The sequence below is a fragment of the Hemiscyllium ocellatum genome, chromosome 17 (genome assembly GCF_020745735.1).
Source record: "Hemiscyllium ocellatum isolate sHemOce1 chromosome 17, sHemOce1.pat.X.cur, whole genome shotgun sequence".
Taxonomy (NCBI): Eukaryota; Metazoa; Chordata; class Chondrichthyes; order Orectolobiformes; family Hemiscylliidae; genus Hemiscyllium; species Hemiscyllium ocellatum.
The window spans coordinates 68,298,167-68,322,536 of NC_083417.1; the positions used below are offsets into that span (position 1 = coordinate 68,298,167).

General features: G+C 41.4%; 1 protein-coding gene across 10 annotated transcripts in view; it reads left to right on the forward strand.

Annotated features, from left to right (window-relative positions):
• mtss1lb (MTSS I-BAR domain containing 2b) overlaps positions 1 to 24,370 on the forward strand; it is a 137,582-nt gene that overhangs the window by 98,462 nt on the left and 14,750 nt on the right. For 2 of the 10 annotated variants that reach the window (XM_060838265.1, XM_060838274.1), the window contains 8 exons: positions 1,699 to 1,773; positions 5,759 to 5,916; positions 7,758 to 7,865; positions 11,952 to 12,049; positions 15,049 to 15,259; positions 17,824 to 17,943; positions 21,661 to 21,837; positions 22,672 to 22,876. In XM_060838265.1, the coding sequence (XP_060694248.1) occupies positions 1,699 to 1,773; positions 5,759 to 5,916; positions 7,758 to 7,865; positions 11,952 to 12,049; positions 15,049 to 15,259; positions 17,824 to 17,943; positions 21,661 to 21,837; positions 22,672 to 22,876 (1,152 nt within the window). Of the gene's footprint in view, positions 1 to 1,698; positions 1,774 to 5,758; positions 5,917 to 7,757; positions 7,866 to 11,951; positions 12,050 to 15,048; positions 15,260 to 17,823; positions 17,944 to 19,877; positions 20,070 to 21,660; positions 21,838 to 22,671; positions 22,877 to 24,370 lie in introns of all 10 variants that reach the window. The other 8 variants (XM_060838275.1, XM_060838267.1, XM_060838266.1 and 5 more) reach the window with 8 other exon arrangements.

Sequence of the window (24,370 nt, forward strand, 5' to 3'; positions counted from 1 at the left end):
TGGCAACATCTTGCAAGTCTTCTCTGAACCCTTTCAAATTTCACAACATCCTTCTGATAGGAGGGAGACCAGATTTGAATGCAGTATTTCAAAAGTGGCCAAACTAATGTACTGTACAGCCACAATGTGACCTCCCAACTCAATGCACTGACCAATAAAGACAAGCATACCAAACACTTCCTTCACTATCTTATCTACCTGTGATTCCACTCTCAAGAACTGTTTTGAATTCCCCTACACTTAGAAAAATATCTTGGCTATTCACCTTATCCATGCCGCTCATGATTTTATATACTACTATAAGTTTATTAAATGGACAGACACTTCAGAATAGTTTGGGGCAGATGGGTCTGGGTGCCCTTGTGCATGAACTACAGAAAATTAGTGTGCAACTACAGTAAGAAATAAGGAAAATGTAGTGACTATAATGAGATGAGCCAGATGAATTTAATAGGATATGAGTTCCCTGATTTGGGCTGTTAATCTGGTCCAATCAGAGAGACCTGGCTGACAGATCTCACAGGAGGGTCAGCAGTTCTGTTCACTCTGACAGCTGGCTCTGAGGAAGCTGGATCAGTGTCAAGGACTCTCAACAGGTATGCAAAGAGTGACTTGGTGACGGGATAACAGACTCTGTGGAGTTACTTCAGAAGGCAAATAGAATTTTGGCATTCATTGTGAAAGGAGTAGAATATAAATTTAGGGAAATATTCCTGCAATTGTACAAGGTATTAGTAAGGCTGCACCTGGTGTGTTGCATACAATTTTGGACCCCATACTTGAGGGGGGATGTTGTTGCAGTTCAGAAAAGGTATACCTGATTGATTCCAGAGATGAACAGTTTCTCTTATGAAGACAGATTAAGCAGTTTAGGCTGATACTCTTTGAAACTTAGAAGTGTGAGAGATCTAATTGAGGTGTATCAGATTCTAAAGGGGTACAAAATGACTACAAAGAGGGTGTTTCCTCATGTGGAGAAATCTAGAACAAGAGGTCATAGTTTTTAGGATAGGGGGAACAGATGTAAAACAGATAAGGAGAAATTACCTCACAGGGTCGTTAATTTGTCGAATTCAGTACCTCAGTTTGCGGTGAATGTTGGGACATTGAGGAAATTTGAGGAGATAAGACGCATTTTTAATTAGTAATGCATTGAAGGGTTATGGAGAGTGAGCAGGAAAGTGGAATCGAGGCTGAGATAAGATCAGCCATGATCATATCAAATGGTGAAGCAGGCTTGGGGGGCTGAATTGCACACTTGTGCTCTTGGTCCTTATGTTCTTACATACACTGAAATTCATATGCTAAAATCCCATTGACATCTGCTGAGTGCAGAAATATTCAGGGTCATCCTTCATTGGTATCCCAGGTTACAGATCTAGAAGCAAGGTGTAGGAACATCATACAGTTACGGATTGGAAATTCTTTGGGATATTTTATCACTCAAATTCCAATGTGCCAAATTCTTTTGTAATGTTCCAAGTGTGTAGATTTGCATTCCGTGCCTTTTCCATTCAGTCTCCATACATCCACTTTGAGTGAGCTTGGACCATTGATAGGATGTCAGTGAAGGTCTAATGATTGATCCCCATTGAGACACTCTCACGCATTCTCTCCCTCAATGTTCCCATGGTGTCAGAAGTTTGCATGTGAATCCTGACCAATCGCGCAGTACATATTGCTCTCTCCTCCCCTCAGAGTACAAGCGAGCGAGGCATGAGATCAAAAAGAAATCATCTGACACCCTCAAACTTCAGAAGAAAGCTCGGAAAGGTGAGTGCTTTGCTTATTGGGTAGTAGTCTGCTGTAATAGAAACTCCCATTGGTACTGGAGACTGGACAATCCACATCAGTCCCAGATCATAAATACAGTTTAAACATTTCTGCGAGATCAGATGACAGTTTATGCTTACATGCAGCTTTAAATATGATCCAGTTTCTTGGTACTCGGTCCACTTGGCCCTTTCTCCACACAGTATATTGCTCCACACAGCATAGAGATATTTTTCAACAACCTCAGGTAGTTCAGATAAGAGTGGAGCTAAGCGTGTTTGATATTCTAAACTCAGCGCAGCAATCACTTATTCAAATTGTGGTATTTGTGAGAATTGTGACAATATTCTCCAGAGCCATCACCCCACTGGTCAGGTTGCATTAGATGTCGAGGGGATAGTTTAAGCTGCGTCCTCCTTTTTTCTCCTGTGTCACTAACACTGCTATCCCATTTCATTCTTCTCTGATACTCTTCCTTTCTCCTTTTCCTCTGTTTTCCCTGTAGAACTCCTCGGTAAGTCACATTTCTGATGGACATATCTCTTTCTCTACGCCCTCTTGTTTGATAATTCCAATCCTTCACCTTGCACAGTCAGTGTCTGGGCAAGTGCTGAATATATGAGATTGTTCCACATGTTGGGCTGTTTAAGTGTCAAGTGTTTTGTGTGTGGGAAGCAAAGTTGAACTTGGGCTGCCAATATTTGATGGAACAGGGAGCTTTACGCTGTATCTAACCCTGTGCTGTCTTTATCCTGGGAGTTTTCAATGGGTACAGTGTAGAGAGAGCTTTCCTATGAATCTAATCCTGTGCTGCCCTTGTCCTGGGAATATTTGATGGGAGACAGTGTAAAGTGAGCTTTACTCTGTATCTAACGCTATGCTGTATCTGCCCTGCATAAAGACTGATCATATACTTCACCACCACCATCTTCCTGCAGAATTTCTATATCCTTTAATTCCCAAAATTAGATATCTATCCTCAATAGATTCAATTCCTGAATCCTCTCAGGTAGAAATTTCCCACGATTCACAACCATCCTAGTGAAAACATTTCTCGCCTTTGCCCTAAATGTATCCTGATGACCCCTAATTCTAGAAATTCCAACCAGAGAGAACATCTTCCTGCATCTATTCTTTTAAGAAATGGACATAGTTCAATAAGATTACCTTGCATTTCTTCTAAACTGGAGGATATGCAGGCATTGGAAACGGGGCTTGAATTTCATAACTGTGAAGGAGAATCTTTGACTTGAACTCCAGCACTTGCTTCCAACATTGACTGTTCAATTGCTCTTCCTTTTGCATGTGGATTGCTGTAGCATGAGGGCTGTGGTGCCTGGTGAGTGTGGGAGGGTGTGTGGGAGAGGTGGGTGTTCAGGATGAAGGGTATCCTGGGGGGGTGAGAGGAGAGAAGGGAAGTGAGGGTAGGGAGTTGGAGGTGAAGGGAGTACAGATGGAGGGGTAAGGGGAATGTCTGTCTTGCTGATGTCTTTTTTGGGTGATGTAAAAATCAAGCTGTTGCATGACTGTCCCTGGAATGCCTTGTAGTCAGTAATCTGTGCTTATGATCGTGTTTTTGAGCTGGTGAGTGTCCTCTGGACTTGTGCTTGTCTCGATGTTCTAATTTGTTTTGAAGGCTTGGTGGCTGAAGGGTATTGGGTGAAATCATCTTTCAAATTGGAACCTGCACATTATTCTCCTGTTAACTCGTCCAGAGGAACATGAGTTGTTCTGAGTTTGTAACTCACAATCTTAATGACAACAGGAGTGCAGTGCCACAGAGGTGGTGTGGGGACAGTGGGACAAGAGAGCACACAGACCTCCACCTCTTCCACTGCTGTCTGCTGGGAACTGTGGGTTTGTTAGTATTGATCCTGACTTTTGTTGCATCATCAATAAAAGGTGTCTTTAAGGAGCACTTTTCACCATCTCAATATGTCTCAGAGCATGAGGACTGTCATGCAGTCAATATGGCATTAACCCTACTCAAAGGACAAGGCCACAAAGCCTGCCCACAGGGTAGATAATTATTAGTTAATCCACCCTTTGAGCCACTCTTTCAAGTTGTAATGAAGCACTTAAAATTTATTTTTTCATTGAATGGGAGTGTAGCTGCTGTTCCCATCCCTAATTGCCTTTTGAACTAAGGGTTTGCTTAGCAGTTAAGAGTTAACACCATTCCTGCAGGTGTGGAGTCATATGTAGGCCAAGACCAGGTAAGGAGGGCAGATTTCCTTCCCTGAAGGGCATTAGTGAACCAGATGTGTTTAACAATAATGGATAAGTTTCATGGTCATCATTTAATGAGACTAATGAATGTTGGTGAGGCAATGGTAACAATAAACCATGAAAGAGATCTTCAGCTCCAGATTTATTAATTAATTTGAATTCCATCAGCTGTCATGGTGGGATCTGAACCCTTGTCTCCATAACATTAATCTGAGCCTTAGGTGGATGACTAGTCCAGTGACACTGCCCCCATCTTAGCTTGATTCATAATCAGTAGCAGTATCTGAAATGACCAGATGATGGAACTGCTGATACATCACAAAGCCTCCTTAATTCAAAATCCCTTAAATCAAATTATAACAACTGCATTTTATCTATAAAAGGTTGATATATGACAGTAATTAAATATTTGTTTCTGAGAAATACAACTTTAACTGCTAATGCATTGTTTTTTCATTTCCCTTTCCATCTCCTTCCCGTTTCTAATTCCATGTGATTATATCCCACTTTCTTCCACCTCCAATTCTTTTTTTCACTCTTTCCCCTCCAAAGTCCTCAGGCAATTTGTCCTTTCCCAAATCTATCCCAATGTTGCCCAGAACTCCACGTCTGAATTCCTATAATTGGATCCTTGATTCCCTCCACAGTCCAACAATGAGTCTTATCAAAGTCATAAATAGTATCCTACATGATTGCCACTGTGGGTCAGAGAGTGAAGGGACGATGGGTGAACCAGATTTTGAACCAGTTAGGACACAGACAGCCGAATTTTAGATGACCTCCAGTTTACAGACGTTAGAATGTGGGAAATCACCAGGCATGTATCAGCAGGTTGAATCTTGGATTAAAGCCAAGACATGACGGAGCCTTTCAGCAGCAGATGAGCTGGGACAGGGATGGAGATGGGAACAGGCACACTTCACGATGCTGTCAATCTTGTGACCGGAAATTTATCTGAGTATCAAACTGGACACCTTGGATGGAAACAGACTGGCTTAATCTCAGGCTGTTGCCATGCAGAGGGATAGAGTTAGTAACTAGAGAATGCACTCTCAGTCAAGATTCACTCCCTGGTTAAGGCTTTATGGAATTTCCCTGCCTCTACCTGAAAGCACAGGCTCTGAACCAAACCTTAAGTCTCTGTCAGTCTGGTTTAACTGGTTGCCTGTGGGTTTTTTTCCAGCCTTTTCCTGCAAGGAAGCCAACTGAATTCCACCTGTCACCTTAAAATCTTTTCCACCAATGGGAATGTAACTGTGACTTGAGGTTGTTTACATTCCTAAGTTTCCCTGGAATGTTCCAAAATCAAAGATTTGTAACTTTAATCAAACAACATGGAAAAAAAGACAATTCAGGCATTTTCACTTGTCATAACAAATATACAGGACTGAAAATTTCCTGAAATATACAGGATCCCTGGTGTGCACTGCTCAACTATGTAATGGAGCGGTTTCTGGGGTGCAATGGATTGTGGGAATCACAAGCACCATTCACCACTTGATGCCTAAGAATGGGAATGGAGGAGATGGGTGGGTCTGCAGTGAATTAACCCCCTGCCCCGGAATGAATCTTCCTCTCCTCCAATACAGTGCCATCTCCATTGACACTGCTGTCAGCTAGTATTGCAGATTGCTGTAAGGAATTAAAACACAAAAACGACGCTTTGTTTAACCGGCCTTGCATATACCAGATGGAGTTGCTGTTCCTCTCCATTTGTCTGCAGTGAAATGATCAATCCTCTATGTTCCTGATCCAGGTAAAGGTGACCTGAGGCCACAGGTGGAGAATGCAGTCCAAGATGTGAATGACATGTACCTGTTACTGGAGGAGACCGAGAAGCAGGCTGTGCGGAAAGCCCTGATTGAGGAGAGAGGCCGATTCTGCACTTTCATCACCTTCTTACAGCCTGTTGTGGTAAGGAGCAGCTAGCCTCTTGTTCAGTATCAGCGAAAATTATTAAACAAGCCATTAAACAGGAAATGTCACTCTGAACCAGGCAGTATTAATGTTTTAGAGAACAGTGCCAGTCATCTAAATACCTGAGATGAAGGTCTCTCGTCCATGGACCTGTGGCTAGCCATGAAGGTACAGGCATGAACCAAGCTCAAACCTTAACGCAGCTAAGAATGAGTGAGCCTGGTGATACGGCACAGAGCTGGCCAGGTGCGGTGAATGGGAACATTTCATGTTTGTGATCAGGATTAAAGAAGATGGTGAAAGGCTTTCTCCTCAGGTCTAGGTGTAAACAGTCCTTGAAAAATAGGAAACCTCAACCTACTGAATGGGGTAAAATGGAAGGTGTTTTGTACCTGGGCCATGACTGTCCTGTCCACAGCTGAAATGAGGACTGATTCAATTCCCAACTGTAACTTGTCCCACCCAAAACACTCCTGGGAATTTCTGTTTCTTTAATTGGACAATGCTACAGTTTATGTACCTTCATTCATTCTAATCTGTCCCTAACTCTCTAACCTCTCACACTGTGTAGATTATTACAAATACCTTGCAATAATCAGAATCATAATTGCTCATTCTGATGACACATTGGTAAGTAGTAAACCAAGCACATCCTGGCTTGGAAATATATCCCTACCAAATTCCTAGAATTCCCTCCCTAACAACATAGACTGCAGAGGTTCAAGAAAGCAGCTCAGCACCACCACCTTATGGGCAACAAGGATAGGTAATGAATTCTGGCCAGCAATGTTCACATCCCCTAAACAAATAAAGAAATACTCAAAAACTGGGCTTAGAAGGGATAAATGCAACTTTGTTTTAAGGGAGTCAAAGTGCTTTTTAAAATTAATCATGGGAAGTTGGCATTGCTGGCAAGACCAGCATTTATTGCTCATGCTTTATTGCCAAGATGGCAGTTAAGAGTCAATCACATTGTTATGGGTTCTGGAGTCACATGTAGGCCAAAGTAGGTAAGGATGGCAGCTTTCCATCCCTAAAAGGATATTAGTGTACCAGATGGGTCTTCGCCACAATCGACAACAGCTCCATGGCCATTATTCGACTCTTAATTCCAGATTTATCTTTATTATTGAATTAAAATTCCATCATCTGCTATAGTGGGATTTTACCTGGGTCTCTTGATTAATTGTGTAGCGATAACCATGAGGCCATCACCTTGCCTCGTTGGATATCCCTTTTCAAGAAATTAAAATTCAAAGGTATGTCAAACAGGCTGCAGACTGGACGAAGTCAGCATCACCCCCCGCCGCCCCCACCCCAGAGCCAAGCTGTTACAGCTACCAGTTCAAAATGAACCAAAATTCAATCTATATTAACAAAGAAACACAGACCCACAGGACCAGGCCTAATGAAATATTATCATCCCACCTTCTCCCCCCACAAAAAAAATCAATCTGTAACTCATTCGCAGGTATCCAATAGTTTATACATGAACCAATTGAACCTCTTGATTAGATTCCAGGAACTCAGTCAGTTCAAAGTGCAGATCAAGTACACTGGAGGACCAGTGTTTAAATCAGTCTGATTTCTCTCTCTTGCCTACTGTTCAGGGGGACTGGGATGGACAAGGGGAATGTGTAGGTGAATATGGGCAGGTTTGTTTATGGCCATGACACCCCCAGCATTGTACTTATTATGAAGTGTCTCCCCTTGAAATACAGTTCATTTCTGTCATAGGTAACCCTTTGTGTCAGCATCACTGGAGGACTGAGACAAGAAGAATGCATGGCCAACCAAGTGATTTACCAAGTTCTGAGTTTTGATCTATGTTTCTTTAGGATGGAGAGATTGCAATGCTGGGGGAAATCACACACCTGCAGGCAATTGTTGATGACCTTATTGTTCAAACTGCAGAACCTCACAAGCTGCCTCCAGCCAGTGAGCAGGTAGGGAGAGACTACCAACACCGCTCTCAGTTTTCTGTTATTAGCGTGCGCATGTGTGTGTGTGTTAGAGAGGTGAGTATGCATTTGAGTAGACAGTATGCAATAAGTTTGCAGGCTCAGCCTGAACCAACTAGCTTTGGACAAAGGGCACAAAAGTGATTCACATTTGACACAGTGGCAGAGGTTCTGCTGAGTCATGTTCATGTATAAGCCCCAGGCTGGAGGATTGACCCATGTCCAGACCACAGCCTCAGATGATGTAATCTCCCATTAACATACGAAGAGCCCAAATAGGCCATCCGTTCCCTCAGCCTGCTTCACCATCCAATAAGATCGTGGCTAATCTGATTGTAAAATCAAATTCATGTTCCTGCTACCGCTGTTAATCTTTCACCCCTTGTTTAGCAAAACTCTATCCATCTTGACCCTAAAAACATTCAAAGACTCTGCTTCCACCAACTTTTAAGGAAGAGTGTTCCAAAACTGCTCAATCCTCTGCGACAAGTCCTCCAAACTGCCTCTAACACATCCAGATCCTTTCTGAAATAAAGTGACCAATTCTATGTATAGTACTCCAGAGATGGTCTCATCAGTGCCCTACATAATTGAGGTTTAACTTCTCCACTTCAGTATTCAATTCCCCTCACAATAAATTGTAACATTCTGTTAGCTTTCCCAATTGCTTGCTGTACCTACATGCTAACCTTACGTGATTCGCATACAAGGGCACCTAAATCCCACTGCATCTCAGAGTACTGCAATCTCTCAACATTGAGAAATTTTAAAAAATTCTTCCTGTCAAAATTAACAGGTTTACACTTTGCTACATTATTCCACACTTGCCACTTCGTTATCCACTCTCACAGCCTATATGTTTTTGTAACCTCCTTACATTGTCTTCCCAACTTACTTTCCCACGTACTATTGTGTCATCAGCTAAGTTGACAACTGTACCTTCCATGTATTAATTCAAGTAGTAAATAATTGAGGTCCCAGTACCAATCTCAGTGGCACATTGCTTGTTACATCTTGCCAACCTGAAAAAGACTGATTTATGCCTACTGTCCACTTTCTATTAGCCAGCTAATCTTCTACCCTTGCCAATATGCTGCTCCTTAACTGTGAGCTTTGATGTGGCATTTTATCAAATGCTTCTGGAAAATTTAAGTCTAATAATATCAACTGGTTCCCCATTATCCACAAACAAGTTACTTTCTCAAAGAACTCCAATAGATTAGTTAAACATGATTACTTTTTCACAAAACTATATTCACCTTGAACTTAACCAAATGCCCTGTTTTAACTTATTTAATAATAGCTTTGAAGATTTTTCTCAAAACAAATGTTAAGCTAACTGGTCTTTGTTTCCTGCTTTCTGTCTCCCTTTTTGAATAAAGGTGTTACATTCAAATGTAATGGGACTTTCCCCAAATCTAGGTAGCTTTGTAAAATTAATAACTCTCAAGCCAATTCCTTTAAGACTCTAGGATAAAGTCCATCAGAATCCAGTCATTTGTCGGCCTGCAGCACCAACAATGTACTCACGACCACTTCTCTGGTGATCTATAATTTTCCTGAGTTCCTCCCTTGCTTCCATTATCGAATTTATGGCTGCTTCTGGATGTTACTTGTATCCAATACAGTAAAGACTGATGTAATATGCCTGTTTAATTCAACAGCATCTCTTTATTTTCTATAATTAATTCTCCAGTCTCATTTCTATCAGACCAATTAATTACCCAGTCATGTGAGCTAAGACTAGAACACAGCTTAATTGACAAATTTGCTGTCTGGGACTGGTGCAGCGGAGCAGCAAGGATTTGAAAATAACGAGGACAGGATTGTGCTTTTGAACAATTTAGAAGAAACTTTATTCTGTGTCTAGCCGCATACTGTATCTGCCCTGGGAGTGTTTGATCAGAACATTGTAAAAGGAGCTTTACACTGTTTCTAAGCTTATGTTGAAACTCTTAGACTGCTTGATTGGGAAAGTTTGAAGAGATGCGTAAAGAAAGTTTTACTTTAGGAGCATTTCATGGCAACATTGTTATATACTCCACTAAAAAAAAGTTTAACATGTGGACTCACAGCAGGCAGCCATTCCAATAAAATGGGCAGCAGGAAGGGCTCTACACTACACTCTATCCTCCATATAAAAGATAACTTCAACATTAAAATGTAAGAAGGTCTATGTACACAAATTCCCAGAATGTTATACAACTAAACCATTATCAACAATACTTGAAAATCTACTGGTTAATTTAAATTCTTATATTTGCTGTAATCTCAAACAAAGCACATTTGTTCAAAACTTCAAGTCAATCACGTTTAAAAATAAGAATTCGTTAACACCAGCATATTTAACAGAAATATCAGCATTTGACAAAAAAATATTTTTTAAAAACTTTCCCCTCCAAAATTCAATTAATCTATCTGGCTTCATTCTCTTTCTGATTGAGGATCCTCTAGCATTTCCGGTACTGGCCTGGTTTGGACTGTCAAAAAGCACACGACACCAGGTTATAGTCCAATGGGTTTATTTGAAAATACTAGCTTTCGGAGTGCTGCTCCTTCATCAGGTGCTAGTGAAACAGAAAGACTTTAGAGACAGAATTTATAAGGAAAAGATCAATGGGTGATTGATTAATAGAATTTTTTTTTTTAGAATTAGAATACCTACAGTGTAGGTACAGGCCCTTCGGACCAATAAGCCCACATCCACCCAGCCCCATTCCCCCAACCCTATTACTCTACATTTACTCTGACTAATGTACCTAACGTACACATAACTGACCACTGTGGGCAGTTTAGCAAGGCCAATTCACCTAACTGCACATCTCTGGATGGTGAGAGGAAACTGGAACACCAGGAGGAAACCCACACAGACACGGGGAGAATGTGCAAACTCCACACAGACATTCAGCTGAGGCTGGAATCGAACCTGAGTCCCTGGCGCTGTGAGGCAGCAATGTAGCTTGTTTTTTAAAAATGTCTTCTTTTGTGAAATAAATCTGTCCTGTTACTATTGAAATTCTGCAGCCTTGTGGTTAACCATGGTTAACCACTATGTCAACTAACTTAACAAAGCAAACATAGGATCTATCAAGCCAGGTTTCACCTGAGGGTCTGGCTTTTCAGTAGTGCCATCAGCTGGGATCAAAACAACTGAATTGTTTAGCTTGTATGAATTTGATACATGGAAGTTACTGCCTGGTCACTTGTGTAAAGACCTCATGACGTGCACTTCTTTCTGCAGTTCCATTCAGTGCTGGGTGGTATGAAAGTATTGGAGTGAGATTTGCTCCATTCTTACTCAGAAATATTTCAAACTCTTCTGACTCATGCTGTAGGCCATTATCTGACACACTCATCTCTGATACAGACAAAAATACAAGTCAAATCTCAAAATTTTAATGGTTTTGCCACTTATAAACTCAATAATTATCCATTTGCTACAGCTATCATTCAAAACAAGGTCATCTTTACCTTTCATATGAAAGAATTTGTCTTGTACTCAACCTCATAGTTTTCTTAAGGTTAAAATGCTGATACGGAATTCCTTCATGCTGTTCCCACCAAGTAGCCAGTAAATAGCTGAGTGGTTCAGGCACAAAGCTGTCAAAAACAAATCAACAATTTTGACATTATAGACCTACTCAGGAGTTATGAATCTAAATTAAACAATGAACCACATAAGGAGATAGGTTGAGCATCTTAAAGGAGGATAGAGAGAGGTTTAGGAAGGGAATTGCTGAGCTTAGTGTCTAGATTGTTAAAGGCGCAGCCATCAGTGATGCAATGTTTAAATTTGGGGAGCACCCTTAAGTGAAAGGATAGTCAGGAAGTGTATGCATAACAAAGTTATAGATAGCAGTTTGCATTCAGGGAGATCTGCAGGGATATGAAAGGTTTGTGTGAACATGCAACCGTGTTTTTTTTAATACGATAAGCTTTAAAAGAGATGTTTTCAATTGTTTTTACCCTGAACAGTTTTCAAAATGTAGAATGAAAGCTACATTCTTCTTTAAGGCTTTGGAGTCTCTGGTGCAGCCAATAACTTGCTCCATTTATGTGCTTCTTATGTAGGTGATTAAGGATCTAAAGGGGTCTGACTACAGCTGGTCCTATCAGACTCCTCCATCTTCACCCAGCAGCTCCAGTTCCCGAAAATCCAGCATGTGCAGGTATGTATGATTGACAGGCTAACTGAAACCTCAACACCATTCCCCTCCACTACCCTGAGGTGGTAATATTTCTGACTGGCCTGCTAATTTGAAAAAAAAGCATAATTCCTTTCGGAGCAGTTGGGAAGGTTCACTCAACTCATTTCTGGGATGTAGGGATTATCTTTTGAAGCAAGTTTATCTTATAAAGAAACATGTTGGACCTATGACCATTGGAGTTTAAAAGAATGAGAGGTGATCTTATTGAAACATAAGATCCTGAAGGAGCAGGATAGGGTAGTTAGTGGGAGAATGTTTCATGTCAGGGAGACTAAAACTAGGAGGGAACTATCTTTTAAGATAAGGGAACTTTTTTTCTCTGAAAAACTTTTCCTTTACAAAAGTTGGTGGAGGACAGATTTTTCATTCAAGAGTGTGCATTTATTCAAGGTTAAATTAGATAGATTTTTGATAGACAAGGGAGTTGAGGATTGTGGAGGGCAGACAGGAAAGTGGAGCTCAAACCACAATCAGATAAACCGTAATCTTACTGAATGGTGCAGCAAGTTGAAGAGCCAAACAGCACACTCCTACTTTTACATCTTAAGTTCCTAATATCTTTCCCTCAGACAACATGACAACACTGAATGGCAGGTTTTGGAGCACTGACTACAGAAAGGGAGGATATCGCAGTTCTAATGGTTTAGGAAGATGGCTTCTTGTGATTGAAAAGTAGGGTCTACAATATTACAATTCATTCAGCCATTCATGTTCTGTGGGCTTTCAGGAAAGATCCAAATCTTTTCTGTTACGAAGCAACTGCTGTTTCTGGGGAACGACTTCTGGAGAAAATGTGGCTCATTTTCCAAAATTTGAACTGAAGTCTTACTGAAGGGAAGGGAATGACTTTTATCATTTTAAAAAGACATGTGGAAAGTGATGGAATATTTTGAAGCTTTTCCTGCATGTCAACACAACTAACATTTGGTCCATTGTCCCTTAAGTTTCCTTCGGCAGACTGATACACTATTGGCTTGATTTGCAATTGGCTGTCCAAGTACAAGTCATCTATTAATTAAAAATGTATTTCCAGTTGGTGGATTATTTAAGCTAATGCATGCCATCAATCAGCTCAATAAGCCACTTCCATTTGAACAAACTCCTGGTTCATTAAAGGGACACTTGAATTGGATTGCTGGATTACACCAATGGTTCTGAGGCTCATGGTCATGGGCCAATCATTGAAATACAATCAGTGTGACCCAGACAATCCTTTGGACAGTTCCATGCATGATCAAGTCTCGACAGTTAGGCTGATGTCAGCCATATCACCAGCCACATGCACCACCTCCTGCGAGCTCTGTTAACCACAGATTGTGTACTGGAAGTAATCTATTGGCATTGATGTGGCTATCTCCATTTCAAGAGCATGTTAAAAGATCTACAGAATGATATAGCACTTCAGGATCCTATTCAGCCCTTTGTGACTGTCTGGCATCTTGCTAGGGCTATCCTGTTAGTTCCAGATCCCAATAGCACTGTAATTTCCTTTTTTCCCCTACAAGTATTTACCTAATTTCCTCTTGGAATTAGTAATGAAGCTGTTTCCAGCATACTTTCAGGTAGTACTTTCCAGGTCACAATAGATCACTGCATTACTTTCCCTTGCTTTAGAATTTTTGTTGGTTAATTACTTTAAAATCCCTGGCCCTTGGTTACCAACCGTTCTACAATTGGAATCAGTTTATCCATATTTACACAATCAAATGGCAACCACTGATCTCCCCCAGCCATTTGATAAAGTCAGATATCTGAAGCAAGGAAAAACATCCTTTGGCCCATTGCATCAATGCTAGTCCAAAATGCTATTCTAATCCCATTTTCCAGCACTTGGCCCATAGCTTTGTGTCTTGGCATTGCAACTATGCATCTAAATAATTTTTCAATGTTATCATGCTTACAGAGAATTCCAGGTTCCTACCACCCTCTATGTGAAAAGATTTTTCTTCACATCTCCTCTAAACCTTCTGCCTCTCACCTCAAATCTATGTCCCGTGTTTATTGATACCTCCATTTAAGGGGAAAGGTTTCTTCATGTCTACCCTATCCATGCCCCTCATCATTTTCTGCATCTCAATCAATCTCTTTTGTTCTCAGGAAAACAACCACAGTCTGTCTAATCTCTCTTCATAACTGAAACTCTCTAGCCCAGATAAATCTCATCTCAACCCTCTCTTGTGCTATCCCATGTCTATAATGTAGATTCCAGAACTGCTATACTACAGCTCTGGGCTAACCAACATTTTACATAGTTCCAGCATAACCTTCCTGCTCTTCAACACGATGCCTTGACCAATGAAGAATGTTGGCATTTTTTGCCAATCCCCAATTACCCTTGAAATGAGTGGCATACCAAGCCATTTCAGAGGACATGTAAGAATCAACCCCATTGTTGTGGAGCTTATGTCACATGTAGAACAACCTGGGTGAGGATAGCAGATTTCCTTCCTGAAAGAACATTATCAACTAGAGGGAATTTTATAACAATGGTTGATAATTTGATGGTGCCTGTGACACTCATTTTCAATTCCTGATTTCATTAAGTGCATTTAAATTTTATGGCTACAATGGGATTTGAATCTCTGAATATAGACCATTAGTTTGGGCCTCTGGATTTCTAGCCCACCACTACACCACTGTCCTTCTAAAAGGAGGCCTGAGCTCACACTGGGGATGATTGGTGCCGATGGTGCTACACACTCTACTGCTATCCATTTGAGATATGATGCTAAGTGGCAATCTAAAGGAGGGGGAGGAAATAGGAAAAGGACATATGCCAAGTGAAAGCCAATGTGTATCATCCTCACACCAATGCAAACACCCTTGTCCTTTGCTTGTTGTGCAGCCTCCAGCTTTGTGTGTGATTTTTCTTTGCGTGAGTCTGATCTCGTCTTAATTGTCTCCCTCACCTTCCCTCCCTCACGCCCTTCCACCACCACACCCCTCCCCAACCCCCCCAGCAGTGTAAACAGTACAAACAGTAGTACATCTCGCTCCAGTGGTTCCCAAACTCACTCACCAAGTTCAAACTATCGCTACCGCAGCTTGGCCCATCCTGCAAGTGCCAGTACCCGCCTTTCCAGTGTCTCCTCGCACGACTCTGGCTTCATATCCCAGGATGCCATGTACTCCAAACCGCCGTCACCTATGCCATCGGATATTACCAGCCAGGTAAGTACAGTTTAGCTTCTTGACTATATATTCCCATAGATGAACTGTTCATCTGAATGGAAGGAATCGTGAGCAAATCAGTGTTATTGTGCTGTCACATGTGAGTCATGATGAACATGTCAATGAAAGAAGTTGCATTAACACAGCACAAATGTATATTCCAAAAAGCTTTGCAACCAGTTTAAGTGTAATTATACTATTGTAATGTATGAAAATGTGGCAGTCAGTTTATGCACAGAAAACGCCTACAAAACAACAATGAAGTAATGAACTGACTTTTTTTGTGACAATATTTGAGGGATTATAATTTGCCAGCATGAGGGAGAATGCTTTCGAAAAGTGCTAGGATCTTTTGTGCCCACCAGAAAGGGCAGACAAGACCTTAATTTATCCTATCTAACAGGGCTTTCAACATTAGGTAAGGGGTAAAATGTATGGGTGGGTTGCGCTTCGGTGGGTCAGTATGGACTTGTTGGGCCGAAGGGCCTGTTTCCACACTGTAAGTAATCTAATCTAAACTGTTAAATACAATCAATTCATCAAAATACATCTTCCTATACTAAACATTTATGAAGGTAATGTATATTTCTCGGAGGTAACATGAGATGAATGTTTACATTATTGTAACTTGCTTATAACAAAATTGAAGAGAATGTTGACACTATAAACATTGTAAGCCTATAGTACAATCACTTGCATTTATTTAGTACCTTGAACATTGCTGTGAAGCCCCTTGGGATATTTACCAATGTTAACCAGAACACAGTAATGTGAGACAACTGCTAATTTTCTAAACACCCAGCACCAGAATGAGAGGATGTTCACAGTTTTAAATTTGAATCCATAACATACAGCAGTAACAGCCGTGGCTCAGTTGGTTACACACTGAATTCTGAACTAAATTGGTTGCAGATTCATGTCTGACTTAAGCACAAAAAGAGTCTTGGCAGTCATACCGTTGCCAGTCTTAAGAACAAGAGACCCTCCACAGTGCTAATATTTAAATCCACAACAGTGGGTAAGCTTCCACGGGAAACCATTCTGTTAGTAGTGTAGCCTTGTTACACTTTAAAATGGACTCCCAACAATAACAAGTGACGATAATTTTCCCCAAAGCTTTTACCAGAAGGCAGGTCCTGCAGGTCAATAGTGCCCAAAACATCATCAGTTGCATATATCATTTGGATTGTGTTTGGTTTGTTAAAAATAAACCTTCCTCAATCCCATATTAAATTCACACTAAAATAGTACCACCAGCTATGAAAGAACACAAGAGGTGATGGATTCATTCTGTTCAGCATTTGCTTAGGTTTTTATGACTTTAAAATACTATACTACAGTTAATGTTGTAAAAAGAAAAACCCATTCACACAGAAAATGATGTCATCTTTCCAGCTTAAGGCATTCAGTCTTCTTGAGTTTCTGCAACAACAGGTAGATTGCTCCACACTGATACATGGCGAAGAGTCTTGTGACAGTGTTGTATGGAATGGACTGCTTTGAAGCAATTTTACTGAAATACGGCGGTCAACCAAACTGCCTCCTCTGTGGATTTGGCCATGATCTTTTTGATCATACATAGAATCTCTAGTGTGGAAGCAGGCCATCTGACCCATCAGGTTCACACCGACCCTCAGAAAAGCATCTCACCCAGACCCATCTCCCCACCCCACCACCTAGCCCTGTAATCCTGCCCTTCCCATGGCAAATCGACCTCGTCTACAAGTCCCTAGACACTATGAGCAATTTAGCACGACCAGTCCACCTAACCCGCACATCTATGGACTGTGGGAGTTAACAGGAACACCCAGATGAAACCCATGCAGGTATAGGGAAAATGTGCAAAATCCACAGACAACCGAGGCTGGAATCAAACCTGGGTCCCTGGCACTGTGAGGCAGCAGTGCTGAGCACTTAGCCACCACACTTGGGAAAACTTGGATAATGGCAACAGCCCATCATCTCCTTTGCTGTCTCCACCCCACATTTCATTTTGTTCTGTAGAGAACAGCAGGATCCACAGCTTCAGAATTAAGCATCGAACCACTTCAATCTGAATCCCTCCCCACTATAACCCTTTCCTTTGCTTGGATTTCACAACTAAGGTTTGATGCTACCTGTGATTGGTCATTTATGGGATCAATTGACCTCACTGACACAAAGAATAACCTGGAAAATCAACAGAAACAGTCCCCGCCACTGCATTCAGAACTGGGAATTGCTGCAGCACTGCTTCGAGATAAGTAAAAGCTGAGTTGGATCTAAAACTGATGCTGCTTTATTTTCCCATCTTTGCTGCCTTGCCTGGCAAAGTTTGTTGAATGGTTTTCAGCAGCTTCACAGTAAACCCATGCTCATGTAGCTTGGATACTATCCATAGGCCATGTTATCCTCCTTCCCCTTCCACAAAGTAGCTTACAGAACTAAAATGGTACAAACTATCCAGTCCAGATACTGTTCCTTGCAGAACACTCCTGCATGTTTGACATTCTAACCAGATGTACTCTCTTCCCCTTTTATTGCTTCTCTGTCTCATGTGATCCTTGAACCCTGGACGCCGACAGAAGTCATCAAGCTCCGCTTCCTCTGAGGCATCGGAGACGTGTCAGTCAGTTAGCGAGTGTAGCTCACCTACCTCGGTTAGTTCTAGCTCCACAGCAGGAGCCTGGTCAGGTGGTGAAAAGGTGAATCACCCATATCCATTGCCAATTCTACAACTGGGCCTGCAAAGCCAGAATCAGATAATTTAGACAAGATAAACAGGTTAACCCATGTTGCTTCTTAATTTATTCAGATGTATTTTGGAGAGAACTGCAATCTCCCTTTTGATACTGTAAGCTTTTGAAGTTCTTTTTATATATATGTAGATAGACTATGACTTTTCCATAAGCAGATTGTTCATTCTATGCTGAATGTACAGGGATCAATTCCTGTCCACATTATACCCACTCACTGCTTGTCACGTTTAAATGATAGAGCTTCAGAAACTGCACCTTTGTCTATCTATTGATTTAACCTGCTCGAAAATCATGGTAGATTACATAGATTAATTGTACTTATTAATATATTTAGAATAAAACATAATTATCAACCATGATGCTCAGCAAAACAAGATACTGTAGTGTAAGAGAGAGAAAACTTACAGGAATATCCAGTCCGACAACTGGAGTGTTTTTTTTTGATGATTGCTTATGCAAATTTCTAATGGGCTTCAAAATATTTTAAGCCCATTAGAAAGTTAAAGTGATATAACAGATAAAGCTATGACAATACATAGCAGAGTCATTTCAAAGGGGGTCTGTTGGATTCAAAGATTGCAAATACTTTGAAAGCTTACAGTATTTACCGCAAATTTCACTAATATGTTAATGGGAAATTGTGGAAAGATTAGAGCTATATAGAGGTTTGGATGGTGGACTGGGGGAGGCGGGTGATGAATATTTTCTTTCTCTGGCTTTGGAGGCCTTGTGCTTGTACCTACATTTTAAGGGAATGTTCCAAAAAACACAACTTGTCATCAAAACAACCTAAGCCTTCCAATCCTATCTTGTTAAGGTGGAACTGATCTGAAAACATTGCTTTCTTTTGTGCCTGAGTTGTGGCTTTGGCAATCACTTTGAGGCCAGCTTGCTTTGGATTTTAATATTTTGGTGATTTATAGCCATGGGACCTCCTGCCTGTTAATACTGAGAAACCCCTTCCTAGTTTGGTAGGTCTCTGTGTGGAAGACCTTAGTGAGTTGCCAAGGACCTGATGTTGTGATTGAAGCAAAGGTCAGGTAGTAGATTTTCAACTTGCCACCCATGGCTAATGGTGTTGCAGATTGCTTTAATACATTCTCCAATTATGGCTGATCCTATGCAATTGCAATTACCTGAGTAGAAGCTTTCCCCATCACTTTATTGTCAGCCCAGTTTTTCCTTAGTGTAGACATGCAACTCAATTTAGATAACTTTACTCAATTCTAATGTGGCAGTAGCTCAGGTTCCCATTGCCAAATTGAACCACTATACTGATACAGTGATGCTTATTCCTTTTCCCCAAAGCCCCATTTCAATAGATAACTTGTGATTTGAGAATGTTTGAGGAGGTCAGTAGAGCCACAGAATGTTAGCATACCAATCGATCACATGACCACTATTTTCCCATAACAATAGTGGTGTAGATGGTATGCTAATGATAATGTCACTGAACCAGTAAAACAAGGGTTTAACAAGTAACAACTGTCATTGATTTATAATAAATTGTACTTATGTCCTTTCGGAAAGGAAATCTGCTGTCTTTACCTGGTCAGGCCTATGTGTATCTCTAAACTCACAGCAATGCAGTTGACTCTTAATTGCCCTTTGAAATGACCAAACAAGTCAATCAGTTCAAAGCCAATTAAGAATGGGCACCAAATACTGAACTGAGAAGAATAAAGATTAAAAATAGTTTAATGACTGGATTTTTCTGCTTAAATCATTATATGGTACAAAATTGAATATTTGGAGACTATGAAGGTCATCAGATGGTGTAAGATATTAAAGAAGTTGTGTTTTTTGGGCATTTCCTATACAAACCCTCCAGTGGCTGTCCATTCGTTGCCTGTGCTGATATCATGTTCTTCCATCTGCAGTTCATGCCTGGGTATGTGTATTACCATCTTCCTAGTGAGTGCTGTTCACCTGCGTTCTCTGGCTCTACTCCCATTATCTCTGATATAAAGGCCTGCAGTAGGCCTAACCCTGCTGTGCTCCCTGAATCCCCTCCCTTTAACCACTCCCTCGGACCTGGCACTGCTCTCTCATCAACGATTCCTAGTTGGAAGGTTTGTTTCATCACCATTTCATTTTTATGTTTTATTTTTGGCTTTTTTCTGATTTTCTCCTTTCACTCATCCATCATCCCCCCGAATCATTTGCATGTTTCAACCTTGCAGTTGATTTGTATTTAACCCACCCCACTCTTTTTAGACAGCTTTTTCTAAGTGCAGTAAGCACAATGTATCGCAACCTGGGGTTGCGTAAAGCTGGGGAAAAGCAGAATTAACTGAGAAGTCAGCCATTCTCAGTGAGCTTGTGTGAGGTCACTGGGTGCGGTTAGTGGTGGGAATGGAAGAGAAGCTGAGTTGAGGGTTTGCAGTTTGGGGCCAGACAGAAGTAGGAGAAAGGCAGAGAAGGAAATCACGACTTTTAAAAATATCAAAGGATAAGAGAAAAAGGCCAAGAGGGGGAAAGAAAGCAATGCATATTGAGGGAATAAAAGACTTAAATGGAAGGTGCCCAGAAGGCAGAGGAAAAGGATATAAAGGGATCCCAGGCTAAGACACATGGGATGATGTTCTCTGGGAATACTGCAGAACCCCAGTGATTACAGCTTGATTGTTCTTATTCATGAATGATTGACTTCTTCCAATGTGTCCCTGGAAGTAACAAGGTCATTTGAAATGAATAGGACCATTCTCAGTCCACGTCTTGTTGTGAATGAGCTTATAATGCTGTATAAGATTCCCAATGTAAAACTGAAAAATCTAAACAGTGGAAACCCATGCTTGATACCAATCATCACACAACACTCTCCTGGGGCATTTTATTTACAGGTGTCTTTGAGAGAAGGCAAATAATAGTGGTGCAATGGTAATAGCAATGGACGACTAATCCAGTGGTCCACATTCTGCTGACATGGGTTAGAATCCCATCTCAGCACATGGTAACATTTAACTTCAATTCATAAACCTGGAATTGAAATCTACTGTCGTGTTAGATTGTCAAAAACACTGATGTGGTTCACTAGTATACTTCGGGAAGGAAACCTGCCATTTGGCCTGTATATAACTTCAGAATCACAGTAATGTGGATACCACTTGACTATCTTCTGAAACAGCCTAGCAAGCCAGTCAGTTTGAGGGCGATTAAGGATAGGGAACAAACGTTGGCCTTGCCAGTGATGGTGACATCTCATAAAAGGATAAAGAACAAAATTGTAGGAGTAGGATTCTGGAAAGTGACGAAAGCGCCAGTCAGTGAAGTCAGTTTGGAAACTCTGCCACTGAGCATGTAGTGGAGGGACAGGGCTGTACTGTGTCCAGAGTGGGAGATGTTTGCAGAGGAGAGGGGAGCAGATGAAGGGATATCACATGTGAACAGGGATGTTGAAGTAAATGTTTTGGGAAATAGTGAAGAGTGATGGATGAACAGAACCTAGTGTAGGCAAGGACTTGAATGGCGAAGTATTGGATATGAGATAAAAAGATTTGTGAAGCCAACTTTACATAATCCCAGAATGCTGTTTCTTTAGCCCTCAAAAAGCTGCCTCATTGTGAAATTTCAACCAAACTAAATACTCGGCTCCCTTTAATATTGCAACCCATTACTTTCTTGTTTTTTTTTATTCACTGGTCACTTCCCTCGACTTTCCAGGACTGGTCAAAACCTGGTCCATATGACCAGCCAATGGTGAACACTTTGCAGAGACGCAAGGAAGCAGTGGAACGCTATCGGGAAGCAGAGACGGTCTCAGGCACAGTGGTCTATGCGGGAATTGGTGTGGATGAGATACAGAGGCCCCGCATGACAGCAGCATCACTTGCTGCTAAGGTACAGTATGTGAATGTGCCATCCTTACACATTTTCCCAACCCCTTCCTTTGCATCCCCCAGTCACTACCTGTGTGCCAGGTTATGTTCCACATCCAGGTCTTGAGATCCTACCTTCAAGTCGAGCGAGTATCTCTCTATCTGGAATAGGAAAGGCCAGGACTATGACCAGTTATCAAAGTGGTATCACTGAATCTCCAGTACATGATTCAGCGTAAGATGGCATCTGGAAGAGAAAAAGATAAGAATGGTGTAGGCCATTCAGCCCCTGGAGTCTGTTCCGTCATTCAGTCAAGTGCCCTTTTCTTAGTGGGTACATGATAAGCCTTTACAGTGCCTCTTCCTATCATTCCTTGTATTGTTTTGCTGGTCCTAGTTTGGTCTTGGAATGCTCTTGGAATAAACACAAAGACCTGTTTATCTCACTGCCTCCATTGGTTCCACATGGCAACCTTTACATTCTCCAGTAACTCTGGTGAAAAGTTATCGCACAGTCAGCAGGCTGATATTTAAAATACAAAAGATGCCCAAAAGTAGGAAATGCACAGACCAATGTTAGGAGGTCTTCAATAAAAAGGGAGGGTATTGGAGTTCAACATTGACTGTCTGGTCCCCTCTCCATCCTGACCTAATACATAGAAAAACTGGCAAAGGCTAAACTGACAGAAGAGCAGAAAGTGCCAATACATACTCCTTAGAAATAGGATGAAGGCTGACAATTGGGTAACCTCAGGCAGTGGGTTTCTCTTAATGTTAACTGAATAACTTGGTGTTCTCCCTGACAGGGAGAGACATTCTGTTTGTTTGTAGTAAGCATTTGTCATTCTTTTCACAGCACGGGGAGGAAATCTCCACAGCAGCCAATGATCTAGCCATGGTACTGACTCGTGGGCTCAGCCTGGAACACCAGAAAAGTAGCCGCGACTCTCTGCAGTACTCCAGCGGTTACAGCACCCAAACCACAACTCCGTCCTGCTCTGAAGACACTATTCCTTCCCAAGGTACTTCCATCGGGAGATCTCCCTGTGCTCCCTTTCCAGGTGTTTACCTCTGCACAAGTAACACATTCCGCGCTGATCAAGAGACCATACATACAGAGAATCAGAAATTTCCCTTTCCATGCTTTTGGGCGGCACGGTGGCACAGTGGTTAACACTGCTGCTTCACAGCACCAGAGACCCGGGTTCAATTCCCACCTCAGGCGACTGTGTGGAGTTTGCACATTCTCCCCGTGTCTGCGTGGGTTTCCTCCGGGTGCTCCGGTTTCCTCCCACAGTCCAAAGATGTGCGGGCCAGGTGAATTGGCCATGCTAAATTGCCCGTTGTGTTAGTTAAGGGGTATATGTAGGGGTATGGGTGGGTTGCGCTTTGGTGGGTCAGTGTGGACTTGTTGGGCCGAAGGGCCTGTTTCCATACTGTAAGTAATCTAATCATGCTGTATGTCTGACGTGCATACTCTCAGTTCCTGCTCTGTCCTGTAACATACCGAAGGGAAATAAGCTTGAACTGTATGATTGAAGGCATTGTAGATTTATTTGTCTTGATACATCGCAATCTGAGTATACTGACTTCTCTAATGTTGCGTGGTTCTGCTGGTCACACACACACGGTGGCTTATTATTGTGTTGTACAGTTTTTTTGTTCCAAACCCGTTGTGACTTCAGTCAGCACATGAATGAATCCCTGCTTTAATGAGCACATACACGTGTTGCAAAAATTTGAAATAATGTATTGCGCTTTTAAAAAATATTTTGAAAGAGTTCAGAAAAAGTGCAAGAGTTTATTAATGAATAAAATTGCACAGATGTTTTCATTACAATTCCCTTCCTTGCTGTCTCATCAGTAGCACGTCTTTAACCCAATGATGAGAGATTATGAAATCTTAAAAAAACGGAAGCAGGAGTAGACTATTTGGACCCTCATGCCTATTCTGCCATTCAGTAAGATCGTGGTTCAGCTCATTTTGGCCTTAAATCTACTTTCCTGCATGTCCCAGATAACCCTTGACAATCAAACATCTATCTAACTCAGCTTTGAATAGAGTCAACGGCCAGTGTCCACTGCTGCCTGAAAAGATCTTGTAAGACAGCAAATTCCTCCTCAGCTTCTTCTTAAAGGGAAAGCACTTAACACTGCACCCCTGGTTCTGGACTCCCCCACAAAGGGGATATCGTTCAAAATCCACCCTGTCAAGTGTTTTCAGAATCTTAAAATTTTTCACACGAACATAAGGAGTAGGAGTCAGCCGTTGGGTTGATCTGATCACCAGCCTAAGTCCATGTTTCTGCTTACCCCAAAGAGCCATATGACACCCTCTTTAGCCAACGATCTAACTTTTAGTAAGGTCACTTCTCAATAAACGTCCATTGGCCTTCCCCAACGTACTCATCGTTACCTTTATTTTTAAAATCCCTTCAGCCCAGAAATCACCCAATGAACTTATCCGAATTACTTCTAATGCAAGTACAGAACAACCTTGATTATCTAAATGAGAGGGGTCGGGAGTATTTTCTTTGGATAACATTTTTACGAGA